This window comes from Harpia harpyja, chromosome 12 (genome assembly GCF_026419915.1).
Source record: "Harpia harpyja isolate bHarHar1 chromosome 12, bHarHar1 primary haplotype, whole genome shotgun sequence".
Classification (NCBI taxonomy): Eukaryota; Metazoa; Chordata; class Aves; order Accipitriformes; family Accipitridae; genus Harpia; species Harpia harpyja.
Window position 1 is genome coordinate 4624995 of NC_068951.1, and position 22354 is coordinate 4647348.

The 22354-nt window shown below is 48.6% G+C and overlaps 1 protein-coding gene across 1 annotated transcript in view; it reads right to left on the minus strand.

Annotated features, from left to right (window-relative positions):
* Window positions 1-22354, minus strand: part of NXN (nucleoredoxin) — a 54493-nt gene extending 32139 nt beyond the window's left edge. Inside the window, exon 1 of the mRNA XM_052804668.1 lies at window positions 22002-22354. Within this exon, the coding sequence (XP_052660628.1) occupies window positions 22002-22319 (318 nt within the window). The 5' untranslated portion in view covers window positions 22320-22354. The remainder of the gene's footprint in view (window positions 1-22001) is intronic.

Here is a 22354-nt window from a genome sequence, read left to right on the forward strand (position 1 = left end):
GCCCTTCTTGGGTAAGTTCTTGCTGCTCAGTTCACTGAAGGGCGTCAGGATGGTCTGAGCCAGCAGCTCCGCTGAATGCTTCCAGACTCCATCTGGCACGCTGGCACTCAGCCCGCTCCTTCACTCCTGCGCCAACAGGGACACCCAGACACACCAGGGATATCCAGGACCTCAGTTTATAAAGTCAGTTACGAAGCGGGAGGGAAGGACTTAGCTACTTCTACAGAAAGATGGTGATACAGACAGTACAAAATAATTAATACTTTCCAAGTCTGTACTTGCTTAGGAGAGGAGAGATTTAAAGCTCCAAGTCCAGCCCATTTGTAAAAAAACAAGCACATGTCCCAGATTCTGTTCTGAATCCCAGGGAATCAGCAGGTGGCAGATCGTTAAAGCCCAAACAATGCTATTTCAGATCTGCAAGCTGAAATATCTCTCCGCATCCCCCATTCCTCCCCTGCAGGTCTACAGGAGGGCCACAGGGAAGATTTAGCATGTGCAGCATTGGGTTATTGTGGTTACCTTTTAGTTGATTCAGAAGAATATTACAACGTATTCCCCAAGGGAGTCTATAAATAGCAAAGGATTCTGCTTTAATCCCCTATCTATTCCTATTTGGATAATATGGCATTTGAACAAGCACTGCCAAAACACAGATTTATGGCAAAGCTGAGAGTCTGCATGGCCAACATGTGCTCTCCAAACTCCGGATTCCAGGGAATAAATAAAAACCTCTTCTAGGATATAGACGGCTCTTCAGGTACAGAAGCTTCATGCATATACAAACCTGTTTTCAGGATTTCTGCCTCCCTCTCCCATCCCAGGTGAAAGGCATGTTTATACTGACCTTCCTCAATACTAAAATTAACTGTTTGCACCAGGTGTTCCTGCTGGTACCACCACTGCACACTCTTCTGCTCGCTTTTCATTTCTTTACTAACACTTTATATTATCTCTCAGCTATTATTACCTATCAGACCAGCTTCAAACTTCTTTGCTGACAGTGACCAACATCGAAAGGAAAAGAACTATAAAAACTGCTGAGCAAAGGAAAAAGGACTATAAAAAGTACAGCTGATGAGCGCTACAGTCATCACTGCCCCACTGGAGACATCAGGGAGTTGCATGTTCTTAAAAGCTCCTCAGAGAATGGTGTATTAAAAAAAACCCCAAACCCAAACAACAGCAACCTTGCAGACAACTTAGTGCTGCTGAAACTAGTTTTCATATCGGAAATGCTGAGAAGCACCTGAACAACAGAGTCACCATAACATGCACATCGGGCTTTGAGGGGCTGAACACACCCTGTTGCCCACCCCAGCAAAGCTGTTTTTTTCCTGGGAAAACAGCCTTCCTGGATCCCAGCCGCTTCTGGGCAAGACAGGGCAGTTTGGAGAGGCTGCGCTCAGTGTTTCGTCAAAGGGAGGGATGCCAGTGTCTGCGGGGCATGCGTCGGCGGCACAGCAGTAGGCAGAGATGCTCACCTTCCTGCCAGAAACCTGCGCTGGCAGGTCGGTGAGGGAGAGCGGCAGCAGAGGAAGTGCTATAAGGTTGTATTAAAAAAGACATCCTGGAAAGGAAATAAAGGAAAGGTCAGGATCAAAAGGACAGTGCTACATCCTGAAAAATTATCTTCTGCTTCGGAAACCACATCTTAAAACCAGGTACCAAAGTGAAAAGGGAACCGGTAGAGGCAGAAAATTCAGCACAAGTACGTGCTAAGTGCAAGCAAGTATATTTTGCCCAACTGAAAAGTCAACCCTGTAAAGATGCATCCATTCCCAGAGGCACCAGGCAGGATTGCTTCCTACTCCATGTTCCCCAGTGTAATTTTAAATTACTCACTGATGAGGCTGCCACACACCTCCCTTGGGAGCCTGCACCACAGCCCCACACAAAGGCACGTATCCTGCCTGCTGCAGTGGATCAGAACAGCCAGGCACAGCAGCAGGGTTGGGGAGGTGCATGCTAGGTTACAAAAAGAAATACAAAGTCATTTTTGACAAAGGGGAAATGCTGTATCCTTGCCGAGTCACTGTTGTTGGTTACATACCCGTTGGATACTGGCTTCTTGCAGGCAAAGCATAAAGCCAAGGATATTTGTTTAAAATCCACAGGCGGACACTGTGATTCTATTAAAAAAAAATACAACTGGCATTCATTCTAAAAACTTCCCACCACTGGGACTGGGATTCAAAACCAGCACTGGGCAGCGAGGCCAAAACACACTCAGAGCAGACGCCTGCAAAAGATTCCAAGGGAAATTAGTTATGTGGGTTTTATAACAAAAATAAAATAAAATCCAACGTTTATAAAGAAAAAAAAAAAAAAGGCAGCTTCCCTAGGAGACATTGCTGCGAACACCCTTTGCAGATAATTCAAGACCTGTCCAGATCCGAGGTTTCCTTGGTTCCCCGTGCTGGTTGGTGTGTGCAGCGAGGTGAAAGTCAAATGCGAACCCCGAGCAGGCAGCAGCAGCCTTCTCCCATCCTCAGGGCTGGCAGGGAAGGGGCTGATTCACAAACCAGAGCCACACCAGCTCCTGGGCTGGGCACCGGCTCTGCTGCGGCAGTGGAAGGGAAACTCTCCATCCATCCCCTGCCATACCACCAGCTTCAGAGAGCGTGGGACAAGCCCCTGGGCTTTCACCACTCTGCTTCTCCCATCGCCGCTCTCTCCAGACAAGGACATGGTGGGCTGAAGCTGGATGACCAACTGGATTTACAGAAAGCCCTGGCTTCCCTTCTTCCTGTGTGCTAAAGTCAGCCTTATACCATAAACTTACATTTTCCTAGGTAATTTTTTTGTAGCTGACTCACACAGAGCTTCTGCCAGGAATTTTTATAATTAGTGAATTAGAGCAAGGTTTTGCCTGTGCATGCCTGACAACATCTGCTGATTTAAGTGAGCTGTGTTCAAAACCTTGCACAGCCCTGGAGGAGCATGGCTGAGTGCAGCCCTTCCTCCCAACAGCACGGCTGATGGGGCTCTTCTTGCCAGGCTGGTATGAAACATGCTGCTCCTCCTGCAGAGAGCTTTGCAGCTCCTAATCCATGTTTTGAGGAGAAGGAGATAAGCTGGAACAAAGTCCAAAGGGTACTGGAGAAGGGAGAGGGATGCTAGCTGCCTCTCGACTTTGCAAACCTCTTGCTGGAGCATCCCTGTGACAGCATCCGCAGCTATGCGCCTCTCCATCAAGCTGCATAGCTGCAAAGCCATCGTGCGTCACATCTTCCTTAGAGACAGACGACGGTATAGAGTTCCATAAAACCACAGAAAAAATAACTTCCTTAACCTCTTTCTTCGATGGACACAGGAGCTATTTTGCAAGTGAGGCTCCAACACACAACAGTGGTCCAACCTAAAGATCAAATGCAACCCACGTTCAGATAAGCCAAAAGCAGACATCTGGTGTTAGCAGCCTAGACTACACACAAGGTCCTTCCTGGATGATCCAAAAGCCTCCCACTTTCTGCTACAGGTCAGAAATGCAAATGAATTACCACCTTCAGGATCAAGCCACTCAACCTCCTCCCTGTAAGGTTTGCTACAGAGCGATGCCTGTACCCTCTGCACACAACTCCTTACTTGCCCAGTCCTGTAATTTATACCATATTACATCTGAAGGGCTGCATTAAGAAAATATTACAGTTGCCAAGCCCTGAAAAGCTAGGATGTGCTGGAAATAAGTTTTCTCTGTAGCTTTAATCTGGTCCACTTGTGTAGGGTCTTTACAGCATGGCCACATACCACGTGTGCATACAGCCCTGACGCAGTTAGCACCGAGAATAGAAGATGCTCAACAAGTGGGGAATTATTCAGTTTTGGTTTTCGACTGGTTGTTCATGCGCGACACTCAGCCCTCTTCACACTTTACATGTGCTGCTCCAATGCAAAAATGAAGACGTCTTGCCACTGCAGACTGGGATACTTCTCAAACGATCGTGGATTTATTTTCGTAAAATCCTAGAGAACTACATTCACAACACCTCCAGTTTATAGCCGAAGAAAAGAGGTACAGAGAAGCTCTGGGCATCCAGTTCCAGAATCAGCCTACAGCTCCCTTTTTAAAAAATAAATAGCACCGAGCGGCATTTTAAATGTTTGACGTACAACTTCCCATGAGATCATTTGCAGCAGGAGCACTCAGCACTTCTGCAACTCAACCCTCAGCCTGGGGACCCAGGAAATCAAGTCCCTTGTTGTGCATGAAAAGCAATTTACCCGGCGCCATACACAAGCCCTGCGGCAGAAGCAGAGCAGGAATCCCGTCTCCTTAACCATCACTTCACCCTCGCTATTTTTCCATTACTTGCCTTACTCCCTTCCCTCCAAATCCTGCCCCGTGCAGGGCAGAGGCCCTACACATGCAACCCCATCCTTCACTGGGCCACCTCGACTGCCCTCCCTGAGCAGCGAGGGCAGGGGTGCCATGGAAAAAAACCATATGTGATCCCATAATTAGAAACTGCATCGTAATGCATACAGGGGGCTGAATTAAGGTTGCAGAGGAATACTGTAAATTGGATGCACATTTCTTGTTCCATTTTACTGCTTTTTTTTTTTTTCCCTCCCCCTTATTTGGCTTTGGCTGCACTTCAGATTAAGCTCCTAATAAGGGCTGGAGTTGGACGAGATTTTTCAGCCCATCAGATTCCAGCCTTCTAAGCCATTGAAATGAGATTCAAGCTGAACTTGAATTTTCAATAGTTTGGCCTAAAGGCAAGGGTGTTAACAACAGACCTGCCAACACCTTCTCTATGAGAAATGTCTGAAAACATGTCTGCACATCAAATACTGCTCAGGCTCTGGTAGACAAAAGCCACAAAGCTAACATCTCAAATCCACCGCTAACTTGCTTGGCCGGTTCTCCTGTCAGTAAAGCTCATACATTTTCTCTGAAAATCCAGCAAACCTCTATATTCTCTCTAGGAAAGTGGGGTTTCCCCTAACAACCCTAAAAGCTGCTGTAGTTTCATTATGACAAGGCAAGGCAGGGGATAAGGAGAGGTCAGGTAAATCAGGTGGGCATACAGAAAGCAGACACACACCAGTTCACCCAACACAGTCTACTTAAAATGATACACATCACCAAGATTAAAGATACCACACTGACATACATAGAGGAGCAATAAGAAAACGGTCTGTCCTGTAGCCAGCTCCTCTCACAAGCAACAGAAAGCTATGCTTGGGCTTTCTTTTCCTTCCTGAACACATTTCTCTCTTTTTTTTTTTTTCTTTATAGTCCCTAACTACCTATTTTTTTAATCTATACACTAAGATTCTGTGAAAGAGTTAGCCCAAACCCTAAAAGCAAGGAATACGATAAAGCTGGAACACATCCCCAGTGCCAGCGGAAGCAGACTGTGCCCTGAGCAGAGGGCATGGCCGTGGGAAGGAGGAGGGCGGGTTTCCTCTCCCATCTAGTTCCCCTTGCTAACTGCATCCCGTGTTGTGGTACCCAGCAGAGCACAACAGCCAGCAAAGGCAGGACCTGCTGTGGGCTCCAGCCTGGGCAGACCCCAAACCACCCCAATTTTGAAGCTGCCCTTGCCCCAGGATTTTTTTAGTTAAAACCTCTGACTTCAGCAGTCTTTACTAAAATAAAAAAGTCACGTTACCCGGCTCTCAGAAGTCCTTAGACCACTCTAGCCTAAATGTACAAACCTAAAGCACATCACACAGCTGAGCCTTTCACCTTCAGATTGCTGCATTGGTGGAGGAGCGCTTTAACCGAGACCTCTGCCGGTACCCTGAACAGACTTTGATTTGCATTTTTTTAAGTGTTGAAGTATATTTTCTTGAAGACATGAATGCTTCAGCTTCCCTGCCACTAAAACCTTTTCTCAGTCACATTTCTAGCATGGTGGGTCTGAAGAGTAGCCATGGCCGTTACTCTTGCCAGTGCTGAAGGCATCAGGGCAGTGCAGGGAAGGCACTCCCCTCCCTCTGATAACAAATAATAGAGAAAAGAACGATGGTTTCTTGAACTGCATCCAAGGGAAAGTAACTGGGCTAGAGTGCCTGGCAGGGCATCAACAGCAATGGAAATTTCATCTTTCAAAGAAAAGAAATAAGACTGAAGAAGGGAGGGGGGAGATCCTGCAGGAGCTGAAATGCTACTAATCCCATGGATTGTTTCACGAACTTCTGCTGCTCTCCAATGAAATTTTATCCTCTGCAGAAAAATCACCTGGCTCCAACCTCTTTTGGTAAGTGAAGCGTAAACAGAATGAAAAAGAGCTCATATCTGAGCAGAAATCGAGCTCAGATGGGCTGTGACAGGCAGGAGAGCAGAGGGATGGCAGCCAGACTACTGGGATTTTGCTCTTTTCTTCGGACAGCCGCTGAGGGATCATTGAATCCACCAAGCAAAAAAGCCTCTTCCAACAAAACAGGCGAGCGCTGGCCAAGCCAGCGCAGGGCCCTCTGCTCATTGCCGAGGGGAAGGAGAGCACAGGGAGAAGAGCATGGCGATTCCTGCAAGAAGGTCTGGACTTGATTAAACTTATTTTCTTTAGTAACATTTAGTTAAGCAAGGGGGGGAAAACCCTGCAGTGTTCTTCAGCGGCTCTTAACAGGGAAGCTGGAGTGAGACTGTTCATTCACCCTATTAGCTGAACAACAGGCTCTGCACTGCAGCAGGCGCTGCTCCCATCAATATCCATTTCTCTGTTGGTAGGTACTTTCACCAGTGGAAACAAGAAACACTGAAAACGTGTAAGTAAATGGCCGTTCCCAACTCTGAAATCAGAAGGTGTCTGGCAGCTCTGTGTCAGTGTGATGTACCCTCCAGGGGAATTACACACTGGTTCATATAGCTTGAAGTTCTGAACGAAGCAAATGCTGTTAGTAACGGTGGAGAAAAAGAAAACAAAATTGCAAGAAAAGTGATTGCCCAAGCTCACCTGAGGCAGGGGTTTTCCTCTTCTACCTCTGTGGCACAGCGTCTAATTTACTCAGCTACAGAATGAGTTTCATTTCTTTTTACAAGGTTCACATTCTCAGCATCCCTCTTGCAATGAGCCCGCTGCACCAACAGCCCACGTGTCACCACTGGGCTCTGTCTGGTCTTCAACTACTGCGAGGCTGATGATAATTATTTAACCAGTGGAGGAAAACAGCAGTCTCACCGGCTGCAGAGGTTCGGAGCAAACACCCACATGGATGATGATACACCTACACACACACTGATGCCTCTTCAGTGCTGGCATGTGCTCTTGCACAAGGTTGGTTTATCCTCAGGGCCAGCAAACGCCATGTGAGAAGCACACAAGGAACAGCAAAGGCAAGACACAATCTGCAACTGTGCTAATTGCTGGAGTAATTAAAAAGTAAAAGACCGAACTAAATAGAAGTCTGAGCATCAGCAAAGAACCACCTTTCTTCCCAGGGGCCACCTCTCACAAATGACTTTCCCCACCAAGAGCCACCGATGCTGAGCCACCTCCATAGGCCTGGACAGCCACTTGAGCAGATAACAAAAAAAAGTCAGGAATTTTTCTTTTCAATAGATTTGACCTTATTTTCTCTTCAGTGTGGCAGGATGAAAAGGTATTTCTATTGGGCAATTGAGTTTTCCCCAGAACAGACACAAGCTGGCATGTTCTAAGCGTTTGGTATTTCAATACCAATTAGGTAAAATAGTAATTGTTACACCTAAGGGTTTCTCAGCTCCCTAAGAGGAAACACTTCATACATACAAAGATTTTCCTAGCTTTACTGCTGCATACATAAGACATGGATTAAGGGATGAATCACAACTTCAAATTCTTCACTACTAAGAAGCCTGGCAATCAACACTGCCACGTTCTGGCAAAGAAACCCTAAAAATCCCTGATCTACACCCGTGATGTCACCTGCAAACAGCTACGTGATTTATGTCCCATGGGGCACTCCTGTCCTGCAACTGCTTTGCTGCAGGGGGTGCTGGGGCAAGGAGGGACCTGCCTGTGCCTGGCAAGTCTCTGCCACGAAAGCAGCTGGATAACAGGATTTGTTCTGGATAATCCCTGCCCGGCTCTCGGGAGCCGAGGGGAGGAAGCAGACGGAGGTGCACTCATCCAGAGATGTCAGCCACCGCAGGTAACCAGCTCTTATACAACTTATTCTCCCCCAGCCACAAGCCAGGTGTAAATCATGTCTCCAGTTTCAAGCCCCGAGAAGAAAAGGCAGCATCGTGAAGACAGAAAGCAGGCACATGGACTGTGTACACTGACATCAGGGTGATGGGCATCCCTGTAACTGGGCAGGCAGATGCCCGACCCCAGGCTTTCAGCATGTTTTAAAGCCAATTTAACCTGCTGATCCAACCTAGTCAGTCAGTTTGGGACAGCAACTGAATCCAAGTGACAAACTTCTGCCCGTTTGCTTTGGTCCTCTCTCCTCTGAGCAGCCTAGCACATACGAGTTGCATGAGCTTGGCCCGAATAAATTCTTTTGCATAAAGGAGGTGAAGTTCTCAAATCTCAGCATGAAGGCCAGTAGCACACCTTGATGTCGCTTCGACAGACCTCCAGCTGCTGCTTAGAAGAGATGGGCAACTGTGTCAGCCGCATGGAAGTCAAGCATGGCCAGGGCTCCTGCCAAGCCACCAGGCAGAAGCAGCCACAAGGACAAAACTAAGGACCAGCCGCTGGCAGGGAAGAGCCCTGCAACCTTGCAGCCATGCAAAGTGCATCACCTCACGTAGGGCACAGCCATGGAGGAGGTCTCCGCTTGCCTTCCCCTTCCAGATCCCGAACCTCTGTGACCACAAGGCAGGAGGCATCTCTGCCAGCCTGGCCTGTCACTGCCTGTGAGGCACCCACCCTCTCCCCACGGTGCAAGGGGGATGTTTCCTTAGATAATCAACTGTAGGGCAAGGACCATCTCTTTCTTGTGCGGTTGTCTGAACAGGGCCCAGCACAACAGACCCTGAGCCACCAGCGGGGCTGTAAGCTCTGCCTGGGGTTATTATTTTAATAATTAGAGGGATGGCCACAGACAGAGGTAGTATGTGGTGGCCTCTTAACCTAGAGAGTTACTGGGTTTTATGCAGACGACTCCACTTTTTCAGCTGTGAAGACTGCAGCAAATCCTCATGGAGACGAACATTAAAAAGAGGACGCTGGATGTGGCCCAGCACAGGGCAGACGCTCGGCCAGCTCGAGCCAAAAAGCAACGTAAAACATGCAGGGCTCACAGGGCGTTTCATTTTTAAAATGGAGTAAAATCTGGAACCTTCCTGCGATTCAAAGCCAGGCTGTCTGGAGCAAAGTGACTTTCCAGGCAAGGCACCGCTCCCTGCTCCAGCCTGGTCCTTGTGCCTCTCTCCATCTATCCATCCATCCCTCCCCATCCCTCTGCCTGCTCTTCCCACACTCTGTCCCTCTGTGAGACGGCTCTTCCCAACCTCAAAGGCTCTCCCCAACCTACCACATCACCATCTTTCCACCTCAAGAGCCACTGGCCCCACACAGCCAGCAGGGATGTGCCCGCAGGGAAAGGCAGGGACAGCCACCTACCCTTCTGCTTCACAACGTGGCAATTAACTGGCTTGAAAACTGCCTCTCTAGGCAAAAACCCGTCCTGGGAGCGACCAGGGCAGCAGACATCTACTTTGTGCACCACCTAAGAGATAAACACCTTCTGCCAAGTGGGGCCCTGGATGCTCCTGTCACATACAATAATTAAACTGTCAGTCGGAGACACAATGAATTAACACAGACGGAGGTGGATAAAGGAATGAAATCGTTCCACTTGAATCCCCACAGCTAAACAAAACCTAAACCAGGTCAGATCTAATGATGAAAAAAAGTGAAAGACTTACAAAGATTCAAGAAATCTCATTTAACAGTCGGCTTTCCCAGCATTTGCTGGGAAAGCAGAAAACTGGACAGAGCGTGCCCCAGCGTGCAGCGAGCCAGGATCAGGCTCACAAGAGGACAGAAAGGCACAGAGGGCATCGCTGTGCCAGCAGGCAGGAGCATGCATAGAGCGCTCCTTTCTTGACTGTCAAGAAAGCATTGCAACAGAGGTGGCCTGCGGGTCTTTGAAGACAAGGGGGAAGCAAAACTGCTGGTACAGCAGCTCACAGCTTTTTCCATTCCTTTAAAAAAAAGAAAGGAACCAAAGCTGTGCCATACGTTAGCACTTAAGTAGTCCCTGCCCTCAGTTTCCCACCATCTGTACTACTCTCTGAAACTCTACTACTCATTTAATTTATTGCTGTGTGTCTCCACCAAAATCAAAGACCTAAATATCAGTAATCTTGGTGGGAGGCATCCAGCTGCTACGATCCATTGTAGGGATAAAACGTATTTGTGCAAACTTGCATTGAGAAAGCTGGGCAGCAAATCTTCCTATGAAAAACTTCCCATGCTTTCAGATTAGCCGATCAAGCTGCAGGCATTAAGACCTTTCCCCTTCTGTATCTGTGAAATCCAGCGCTTAGGACACAAAAATGGGTCTTTTCTAACCCTGGAACGAACCGATTTTGGAAGCACACGGCACGACAGCGGCAGCAGCGGGGGGCAATGGCTGCGGCTGATGTGGCAGCAGACAGGGAAGCAGAGCACGACCAGGGGCTCAAATTCATGTGCGGCATGGGGCTGGTGAGATGGGGCTGCTCCCGGGGGACTGGGGTGCTGGGACCGGGAAATCACGGCCATGTCAGCTGCAGAGCCCCACTCTGGTCACTCATCCAGCCCCAGACCCCTCTCGCCTCAGCTTCCCTGCCCATCAGACAAAGACAGCAGGACTTCCCTAATGCATGCAGCTATTTTCAAAGCTCCCGAGCACAGAGATTACAAGGAAGAGCTCATTATAAGCAGCCTGTAAGGCAACAGCGATACGACCTCTGTCTATAGCCACAAACCTGAATTAAAAAGAGAGCACCCTAAAAAATAAGCTTGTAGAGTCATCAACCTCTCAGAAGGAAATATGTGTAGCTCCCTGCCCTCTTAAAACACCAGTATCAGTTGATGAAAGAAGTGCATTCCTGCAAGCTAAACACCCAGGCAGTACTTGCAAGGCAGGATTTGTAGCCTGGTGCCCTTCGATTTGCTCTGAGAGTGACAGAACAGTAGTCAGAAAAACTTGGGAGGCAGGGGGGAGAACATCTCTAATGCCCTGGTGACCTGTCTGATGCCGAAATCCCATCAGACCCAAGCACGTGCACAATGACCATAGCGCTGCTGTCGCCAGACCCCGGGCTGCATTTGAAGGGACAGACGGAGGGGCCGCGGGTCCCTCGGAGGGGCTGGGGGCCCCATGGGCCCCAATGGCTCCTGGACTCACTTGCTTCTCAGGCTGAAACAGTCACACAAAGGAGGTTTCATCTGCTTCACAGCTCCGACAGCAAACCAGTAAATTGTCTTCTTCCCACGCCATCACACAGCTTGCTTCATTTGAAACCTGTTTTACCCTTGCTGTCTTCCTCCCAGCTCAGTTCAAGTTGCCTTATTCCTGCACACATCAGCAGCAGTCAAGCAAAGAGAGGACAAACCAGGACCCATGGCACATCCTGGACTCCCAGCAAGGGCCAGGCAAGTGGATGCTGAACTGCAAACCCAACAGTACAGCTCACAACCAAAACCCCATGCAAACCTCCAGCCCAGCATGCAACCTTTTAACTAGCAGTGAGCAGGAGGGGATGCAGCTGAGATCCCTGGCAACACTAGTAAAATCACTGTGCTTCTCCTTTTTTTGGGAGAGGCAGAATAATCCTTTTGAACTATCAAAGTGGGGAAGAACTGACATCTGTTCAGATTCAACTGCTTGGGTCTCACTGTTTTAGCTCCAACTCTTTTCCAACGGGTGGGAAAGGTCTCTAGCTTTTATTCAAAAGCATTGCCCTTATACAGGGCCTTTCAGCAGAGGATTGCAGAGCACCTTACAGACATTTAATTAAAACTTACAGCCCGCCCTGGTGAGGGAGGGATTATAAACAGACCCCCGTCTCAAACAGCAGCTCACCAGCACAAGCATCTCTTTCTCCCGTACGACCGAGGCGTTCAGATCAGTTGCAAGAGCACAGCAGTCCCAGCCTCACCAAGCTACTAAATACATCCCAAACAGCACGGAGCCTTTGAAGAGACGTCGGAGCAGAGGGGAGAGACCAGGAGCGCACTCCAACAGGACGGGACGGGCGGTCAGGGGCTCCTCTCCACCAACCAAGCCACAGCAAGGAGATGGGTTCAGCTTGTGCCAGACACAAAACCATGGTTTGTTACCCCTCTGCAATTTCAATACTATGCATTTCCAAAGCATGGCATTACTGGGGACCAGTTCATCCACCTAACAGCCCTGGAAGGTCGATAAAATGGAAAACCACATTTGGTTTTTTCTCCCCTGCTTACCTATGGGGCGAGAGCTTTGCCGGTTGAATTAAATCTATTTAAACGAAAGTACGTTCAGACATCTGCCTTTGCAGAGTGTCAGCTGCGAGAAATGAGCTAACATCCAGATGCAGTGGCATGTCAGGATTAGCCCAGGCTGGGGCAGGAATGCTTCCATGTATGGAAAAATATTGGAGCAGTGAAACCATAAGCTTGGAGCAAAGCAAAGTGAGAGGCCCTGTCAATGAAGTTGCGGGCTCAGGTTTAGAGGATTTAGCAGCTCAGATCCGCCATAAGATCCTCAGCACATATTACAATAAATTTCACACTTTTTCCAAAAGGGACTCCCACAGCAATGCTGCGAGTTGCGAGGCTGAGATCCTACACCCGTCTGTTTGCTCTGGAAGCGGGGCTCAGACCACTGGGTACCATTAACGCTCCCCACGCTGGGCACGGGCTCGGGCGTTGATGGAGAGGTTCTGGCGAGTACAAGGCTGCCGCTCGCACTCGCTTGCCCGCCCATCCCTCGGCGGCTGCCTTCTGCACAGCAGGATTTATAAAAGCTAACTCGGAGCTGGCATGCGGGACGAAGCGGTGGCAGTTCAAAAGAAAACGCTTGCCTGAATCAGCGCGGCTGGGGAGTTGGCGTGTGCTTCTGCCAACACCACGGCAAGGGCAGCGACTGCCGAGGCACAGGGCGAGAGCCGGGGCAGTATTCTCTTCAACCGACCCGGCACAAATCAAGAGGGCTCATTTGTCAGTGTCCCGAGTTAACGCTAATGAAGTAATGGCTATGACTTCATCTCTCCAGTTGGAATCTCCTGGGAACGAGGGAGAACTAGAATTTCTCTCTCCGGCTCACTCACGCAGTTGCAATTCGTTTCAGTTGCCTTCTACTCTCTTCTGCAAACATTACCTAATTCTCACCCAGATTCTTAAATCCTTGCACTGAAACATAAAACAATGCTCCCTTCTCAGCTGTCAAAGCCCAGCCTCGCAGAGATCCCTCCCGGCGGGATCCGACCCCTTGCGCCGGCTGCCACCCCCTCCCCGGGGGCCAGCCACACTGAGTCCCCACTCGCATCTGAGGATGCCACCAGCTATTTTTTATGCCTCAGACGTGAAATAAAAATCTGGTAACTCCCGGCAAATTCATTTTAAATCGGCACCTTTTCTCCAATAAAATATTTTAAAGTCAGGTTAGATGTAGCCACAGTTGCAGACACAGACAAAATGTTGCTGGAGGACCCTGGAGTTTCTCTCCTCGGCTGGGCAGGACAGCTTCAACTGCTGCAGATCTTCATGGGTGTAAAATACACACAGCAACCTCTCACACCACCCTGCTGCTACAGCACTTTGCTTGAAGAGGCTGTCGAGCCTTGGCCCTGGCAGCACCAGGTAGCCCCACTGCCTTCCTCATTACAAGCCTTTGGCTTCCAGGTTTGCTCTGCCCTGGGTTTGCTTCCCTGTGACCGCACTGAAGACACTCTCCCTCCCGTGCACCATTCCTGGGCTCGGCAGTTGCGATGGCACCTATCGTTTGAAGCGCATCCTCTATGGAGCAGATTCTCCCCAGCATTTAGGCTCTGTGCCCAGCACTCACCTCCCTGCTCGGGCAGGGAGCCAGCACCCCTGCGCTCCTCTGTGCCTCATCGGGGGCTCCCATCGCTTTGTTTTGAGGCCAGAGGGGCTTGCTGGGCTCCAAGCAGGGGGCTGATCAGATTGCAAAAGCTCAGCTAATGCCCTGACGCAACTGAAGCAGTCAGTCACTCGCACCAAAGACCACAAATTCTTTACATATTAATTGTTGGTTGCAATTGTTCGCGGTGTTGAAAGACAGACGTGAGAGTATGCAGAAAGCATTCCTGCATCTTTTTAGTTCCACCCTTCCATTAACTGTGTGTACTCTAAGCCAAATCAATAAGACACTACATTTTCTTTGGAAAACTGAGATGATGAAAATGCTATCAGCTATCATACAAGACGCTCATGCTGTAATCTGAAATACTTGTATAATTAACCTTCCCACGAGAGAATTTAATATGTCTATTTGCTTACTTGTCAACTCATCCTGCTCCCAGTTTCTCCACTGGCCATGTGTTGTCTTTACAACCTACAGATTTAACTCTAATTGTGTTTTGCCGCCTACAGACCATCAGCAGAGAAGCATCGGTTCCAGCCAGCACAGAGGAAGCTGCCCTGCAGACATATGTCAAGGCAGTGCCAGGGAAAAGCCCCCTCCTCAGCTGAACACCCCCCGGCCCCGAGCCCGGGCTCCTACCCCAGGAACAGAGGGGAATTAATGTGCACAAAGGCCAAGTCATAATGAATCCAAGCACCCTCCCCAAGTTGGCATTACTCCCCCCTTTTGTAATTGTTATTATCTGGAGATGGCATGAGCACAAAGTGATCCGTCTAGAAAAATGTTTCAAATCTATTGTGCATTACACTGTGATGTGCCATGGAACCAGTTTAGAGAATGCACACAGCTATAAAGTCGTGATTATTCAGTATTCAACCCAGCCTTAAAGCTCAGGAGTCAGCTTGTTATTTGCTGAAAGCAGGGGGCCTGAAATTATCCATGAATAGTTCAAAGCTGCAGTTAATTCAACATCTCTACTTTCAAAAGCATAAAAATCACAGATTCCTGGAGTGTGTAAGCTTTTTAAAAATGACAAACTACTAACTGTCAAATCAAAGCAGCAAACAGAAATCCACATGGCTGATAAGACAAATAGTTGCATTTTAAAGAGTAATTAAATATCACTTTGGAATATTTTGCTTGGAACTTGTTTCCCTGATAAAAAATGGGGAGGGAAAGGAGGAGGAGGAGGAAGCAATCCACGCACACCAACGAGCTTCTCACCAAGCAAATGCTCAGGCCAACGCTGCTCAAACTTGTTTTCTTGAATTCAGAGTTCAGCCCACTGTATCGCAGCCTCTCGCACCCTCTCAGTTTCCCTATATCCCTACATTTCACATCAAAACACTAGCAGTAAGGAGCAGACGATCACTGTGTTGAATCTGGCTTGTTGGTGAGGAAGGTGCGTGAGGCTGGGGCAAGAATCCTCCTGGTCTGATCACCAAGAAGTGCAATATCTTCTGATTTGACTTAGATTAAAACCATACCCCAACTTCCATGCTGGGAGCGTTGCTGAAAAAAACAGGAATGCAAAACAGAGAGCTCTACCCAGATGCAATTCAGGAGAAGTGAAACCCTATCCCAGCCGCATGAGCTAACCCTACCATACCATACTCTGCTTTGAAACATTAAAAGTATGTCCATGAGAAAGGAACAAAAAACTCCAACTTCAAAACCCCCTGGACTCTCTCAAAACCTGTACCTGCTAACAATGAACTCACAATGAATTTCACACAAACTTTCTCAGTACTAAGAAATACCTATAGGCAATGGTACAGAAGGATCGTTTCGAGTATTAAACAAGGAGACAGCTTACTGCATTTCAAACTAAAATGTTATCAAACCGCTTGAAGAAGCCACCATCCAAAGGCAATGCAAACCTGATACCAGTTTTGGGGACAGGACAGTCCAAGACCCAACCGTTTGTGATCAGCAAAAGCTCCTACTGCTTCTCCCCACCACGGAGCCAGAAGGATTTGATAATGAAAAGATGTCCAAGGATTTTCAGAGCAGGCCCTCAAACATGGGCAATTAGCGACTGAAGGATGCAATAAACAACACAGCAGATGACACACCAGCAAGACATTTAAAAATACTAATTCTCCCCCAGGGAAAGCACTCGGGCAGGCCACGGTTTGGATATATGGGGAAATCCAACCTCCAAGGACGCCAGCGATGTTTTTGCAACTACTGCAGGACCAGGACACAGCACCTAGACTTGCCATCTACAGACAGCAGTGAACGCTTGCAGGGATTTCACTGAAGGATTAGGGTCTTGGCATGAGAGACAACTGCTAATTGTATGGAGGCCCACTGCAATGCTGTATAAAACGTACCCAGAAATAATTTGGAAAAGCGGCATCAACAACAACAAGAATTAGAGAATGTTTTGGTTTCGATGTCATCCGCACGATGTGGAAATACTGAATAGCTTATTCCTCAGTTATAATTGAAGTTCACTGTTGTACTTCTCAAAAATCACACAGAAAAACACTCCATTGTTTTGCACTTTCATTTGTAAAGCTGTTACATGTTCAGCTCCTAAAAGAATGCATTTTTGGAGAAGAACTGTGTACGGATTACTTTAAAAAGTAAAGTTCCTCTGCTTAGTTCTGCAACCTGAGAGTAACAAATGAAATTGTCAACCATGCATTTTTAAATGAACGTTTTCATTTCAACATCTGGATTAAGATGCCACAATGAAAAACAGCACGCAGGCTTCTCTCCGCTCCTTTCATACATCTCCCATTCTTATGTTTCAGAACCAGTGAGTTTCAAAGCAAACAAAGAATCAGTCGGTGCTGCTAATGCCTCGCTTCTTACTCAATAGCCTTATGTCATGAAAAGACCATATTTTTCAAATCTACATCTCCGTGAGCCAAAGATTTCACATACATTCCCACCCCAGAAATACAAAGTCAGGAATACAGCTGAAAGTGATTACCTAGATATTTTTATATGATGAAACTCAAAAGCTGCTTCAAGTGATTTACAAAATTTTCTGTTAGACAAATCCCACATCTGTGCTGACCACTTGCCTCCCAGATCTCAGCAGATGGCTATTTCAAACAGAAAAGTGTTACGAGTCCCTGAAAACCAGGGTGTATCATAAATTGTAATCAAGGGTTTGAGGTTTCCCTTCCCCCCCAAAAAATTGTGTACAGTCTAATTTAATGACATTTCTACCTCCTCCCCACCATTTCTTGCACAAACTCTACCTACAAAACTAGTAGCCGGTGTCTTCTTAGGAGAGGGTCCCACAGTAGACAATCTTTTTAAGCAGAGAGAAAGAAAATGCCCTTTTATTGGGAAGGGGGGGAGGGACAGAGAACATAATTTAATTTAAAAAAAAAAAAAAAAAAGAACGAGTGGGTATTTGTTGTAAAAGACTTCACAGAGATATCTGCAAACAAGCAAGAGTTTTGTCACATTTTACCCATCAATTTTAAGACCACTGTTTTACTTGCAGTGCTGAGGAAGACGTACTCCCAGCACAGAAGGGGTGTTCTTCTGTCCGTGTCCAACTCGGATCACCTACCATAGTAGTAAAGTCATTAAAACAACAAAATCCAAAACTATGAACTTGCTCCTTCCCCCCTCCTTAGGGCGAGACAGAACAGATGTCTTCTTCGCATGCGGAGAAAGATCACGTGCCTCTGCCACACAATTCAGCAAAGACACATTTCATGTGAACATGGGAGAAAATACATAGAGCAGGGTACACAAATCAACTGTCAAGATAAAGGAAAACCACTTTGTCCCAACCGAAGGGTATTTACCAGTGTGAGCAAAGACAGAGCCTCAAACTGTTTTCAGGTACTTGACTGAATAATCACAGCAACATAATCAACATGTTTTGCATTTATTTAAAACCAGAGCAGAAGTATTTCAGCTCCAGTGGAAACGGGTTTGCCTTCCCAAGAAGAATCTGGGCAACACTCAAGCAGATGCATAAATACAGCAGAAAGCAAACACAAAACAAGAGGCAAAGCACAGACCCTACGCCACTGCAGCACTGCGTGGATGCACCAAGTAAGCATAATTAGAAAAGTCAAGATTAAAAAGAATGAGGAAGACGATTGGGCCAAGTAAGTAACAAGTAAAAACAAAAGCAAAGGCAAATAAACAACAGCAAAAGATAAACTGCTTCTCTCCCAGTACAGACAAGCTTGCAGCCTTTTCTCCTCCGGCACCCTGACCCTCCTTTCTCCCACTCCTACATGGACCCGTGTGAGAGGACCTACTCGATGGAGAATGTGGCCAATTTACTTTTTTTTTTTTAGCAGAAATGACCAAGATGTCCCACAGCAACGCAGCACAGCAGAACAGCATGCTCCTGCTCTCCTCCAAAAGCCTACGTGCCGAAAGCCCTCGAAGAGCACCCAAATTCACCCCAAGTGTAGGTGGACTCTGCAGCACGGATGGTCCAGAGCTCACCAGGAGGAGTCTGGGATTCTCCCGGCAGCGGGGAGGGTGCTGCCCTGTCGCAGGCACCAGCGGACATCAGGGCACGTAGACAGATGGGGGCTGTTTACATTACCGAGGTTCTCAGTAGCAATCAGGAATTAAAGCTGTTATTAAATCAACCTTCCAGAACTTGAGCAGATGTTCGTGCAAACAGATAACAACAGGGTGATGTTAAACCAAAACCCTAAACGAAACAAAGACACAGAGCAACATCTCTCCCCCATGTTCTGCTCAGCAATGCCAGGCATTATCAGAAGACAAATCAATTATCAACAGCTATGTATAGCTACCCAAATCCGGGGCTGAACAGCTTAATTGAGGGACGTGTATCACGAGTTAAAGGCCTCCAATCTCATTTGGCACGTTACGGTTTTGTTCTTGAAAAAAAAAAAACAATAATACGGCTGGCTGTGGCTCAGACAGAGGCATAATGCCATCCTCCTCGTTAATCAAAGGCTTTCCCCATGTCCAGATGTTTGCTGACTTGTACTGCTTGCTTTTATTACTGGTTTGGAGACAGAAATTGCTGTATGCTAAAGTTACTCAAATTCAACTGGTTGTTGCAAGATGCACAGGCTGTTATGTGCTTGGTAACTGCACCCCAGCATTATTGAGTTACCAAGGCATTCAACGAAGAGTGGCTGTTTTCCTTGACAACTCGTACTACTTTCACCAGAACCATGAGAGTAAAATGCTATTTTACTTTTAGGACTGTGGGAATTTTACTGCAAGCCCAGAAAGTAGCCCGGTTTTTAAGACTGATCAACATTTGATGCCTGGGGTTTGGAGGAGGGAGAAATGTAAAAAGACACAGAGTAGACCAGAGAAAGACAATGCACGCACTGATAAATGTTTCAGCAGGAAACCAGGACCGTTAATAGCCGTATTATTCAATAATTCTGAGCAACAAAAGTGATGCTACAGCCAATATGGGATAGGAAGCCATCTCTTCCCAAAGCTTTCAGGACCTCAGTAGATAAAGTAACCAACCCACACTGGGAAGCGTTGGCTGGAAGGGACCTCTGGAGGTCTCTGAGCCCCACAGTCACCAGCACGAGACCCTGCTGGGCACAGCTTTGCCCAGCCAAGCCCCGAAACCTCCAAGGGTGGGGGGGTCCACAGCCTCCGGGCAGAGGCTGAGAGCTCAGGGATGGAGTTCAGCTCCCTGCCTGATGTTCCCACGTCTCTCTCTCTTATTATCTCTACTCTGCATCTATAAGATCCCTTTCTTCCCATAAATCTATATAATTCTCTGCGGGTTGTCTCACATGGGGTTTAGGAGTAGCCTTTAGTGCAAAGGAACCATAACTCAAAAGGACTGCCTATGTTTTCCTAATGCTTTTGTTTTTAAACAAATTAAGCCCGTGAGGTACTGAACATATGCTAGACATCCCCAGCTCTTGCTGGCATGTTTCTGAAAAACAGAAAGTTTGTGCTTTTCTGGAGAGTCAGGTCATTAACCCGACTATTTAAAAATCAGCCTATTATACAAGGAAACTTCTAACTGCCTGAACTACAGGTTATAAATCTCCTGTTCAGAAATCTGATATCTTGACATAATTGCCCTTATAACTTACAAATAGGCTCTCTGTTATCCATAGATTAAGCTTCCTCCAAAGCCACATCACATCTGCTTAGTTTTGAAAATATACAGCACGAGCTTCAATTACTTTACACTTCACACAAAAATAATCCTGAATTTAACTCAGGGCTTCTTGGAATAAGAGTTTAAGACCCCATAATCTTTTTATTTCATGTTTTCTTGCAATCTAATAGATGGAAGCGTTGGCCGACATGTAAAATTAATGCCACCTTCCACTTCTACGATTTCCCAACAATTTAACTACGTTGCAGTGGAATTTTTAAAGCAAATATGGCAAGCAAAAGTCCCACCACCTAAACAATCTGAAATGTTCTGTAGGGAAATGGCCAGCTACTAATTGGAACCACAATCTTTTCACATCCCTGTAGGAAGAGGGTTTGGTTTTAAAGAAACCAGAATTAACTGCAATTTCTCTGAAGGTTGAAGCTTCTGTCACAGCTCCCCTTGTTAATGAAACCGATCTCAGATCCCGACCTGTGACCACTCATGCAAGCTCCCAGTTAGAAGTGTCTGGACTTCAAAGGGGCAAACTGGGGGCCTCCAACAGCATCATCCAGGTGCACGGTGTTAAACACCTGAGAGCTTTTGCAGAACTGGGGGCTTAGTGACAAAAACCTGCAGCAAATGAGGAAAAAAGCCAAATCCATGTTTCAAACTAGCTATGCCTCTTCTCAGCGGAGGGGACATCACACAGCGCAGCCAGACGACAGCCAACTTTTCCTTAAACGACTCCTTCGCCTAACGAACAGCGCGAAGTGCCGGCAGAGGAGTTTTCAGAGACCCATTCAGGAAGAAGTCGTCCCTCTCATCCCAACACAGCCTCACAGAGCCCAAACACGGGGGATGCCCGAGGGGCTCAGCCACCCCCAGGCCCCACAGATACCGGCGTTACCCCAATCCCTGCTAAAGCCGGGAACGCGCCTCGCTGAGAGCCGAGCCAACACCCGCCCGCTGCTTTCAGACCAGCGGCCGTAATCACTCGCTGGAAAGATGTTTAGAAATGGCACTGTGGGGCACCATCTTTTTAATTCTTACTCAATAGTTTCCAGAGATTAGATTTGTAAAGAGGGGTTGTTTTTTTTTTTTTAAACTACCAACGTTGCGAGCTTGTTGGGATCTGGAAGCCCAGCCTTTGCCTTCCTGTCCCTCACAGCCTTCCCTGTCTGGGTCTTACAGAGTGCTTTTTGTCTGTTATCCGTCTTTCAGATTAAACTCTTCAGATGAGGGGCTGTAACTCGTAGAGTATCGAACACACCAGCTGCTAAATGAGATGAATAACGAACACCATCTCACAAACTCGCCCGGCAGCTTTGCCAGCATTTCCCAGACAAGCCGGGCTCCTCAACCACCAAATGCCCTCCCACGGCTGGTGGAGGCTGTGGCCCCTTTCTGTGCCCAAACCCACGCAGGAAAGCCCACGGGGACGCTATCCACGGCCCGCACCGAGGCCTGCTTTCCTCAGGCTGAGCCGTGGCCGCCCGACCGGAGCCGTGGTCCCGGGTTTCGCCTCAGAGGAGCGACTTCTCTCACACGCCTCGCCTGACGGCCCCGCTCCTCTGAGAGACCCCTCGAGGCCAGCGGGCGCCGTCCAACCGCCCCCCCGAAACCGCGACCCCCAGACCGCGATGTCCCCCCCCCTCCTTTACCCCCCCACCCGTGGAGGACGGAGCCTGTGGGGTTTCCCCGCCCGCTGCAGCGCGCAGGGCCGGGGAACCGGAGGAGCCGGGCGAAGCGGCGTTGCCCCGCGGGACGGGAGCCGACCCCCAACCCCCCCCCCCCCCACCCCCTGGGGTTGCCCCCGGGAACTTTCTGGAAAGCGCCCACTCCTCGCCACGCGGGACCCGCCCCGGGGGTCGGGGTGGGGGGGCCCGGCCGAGCCCCGCCGCCCCCAGACAAAGCCCGGGGCGCGCCTCCCCCCACCCCCCCCCACCCCACCCCCCCGGCCACGGCCGCCCGCCCGCGGTCTCACCTTGCGGTGCTTGTCGGCGAAGGGCAGCGCCAGCCAGGGCATGGCCCGCACGGCCTCCTGCCACTGCTGCTGCTCCTGCTCGGCCGACACGAAGACGATCTCGAGGCGCTGCCCGCCGGCCGCCGCCGCCTCCCCTCTAAAGCGCCCGTAAAAAGCGGCCAGGCTGGCGCCGAGCTGAGCGCAGGGGCCGCCGAGGCTACAACCGAAGTAAAGCCCCACCAACGAGACCCCGCGAGCGGCCAACGCCGACACGGCCACCTCCTCCCCGTCCGCGGCTACCAGCACCTCGCCCAGCACCTCCGTCAGGGCGCCCGCCATCCCGCTCCGCTCCCCGCAGCCGCCGCAGCCCGCGC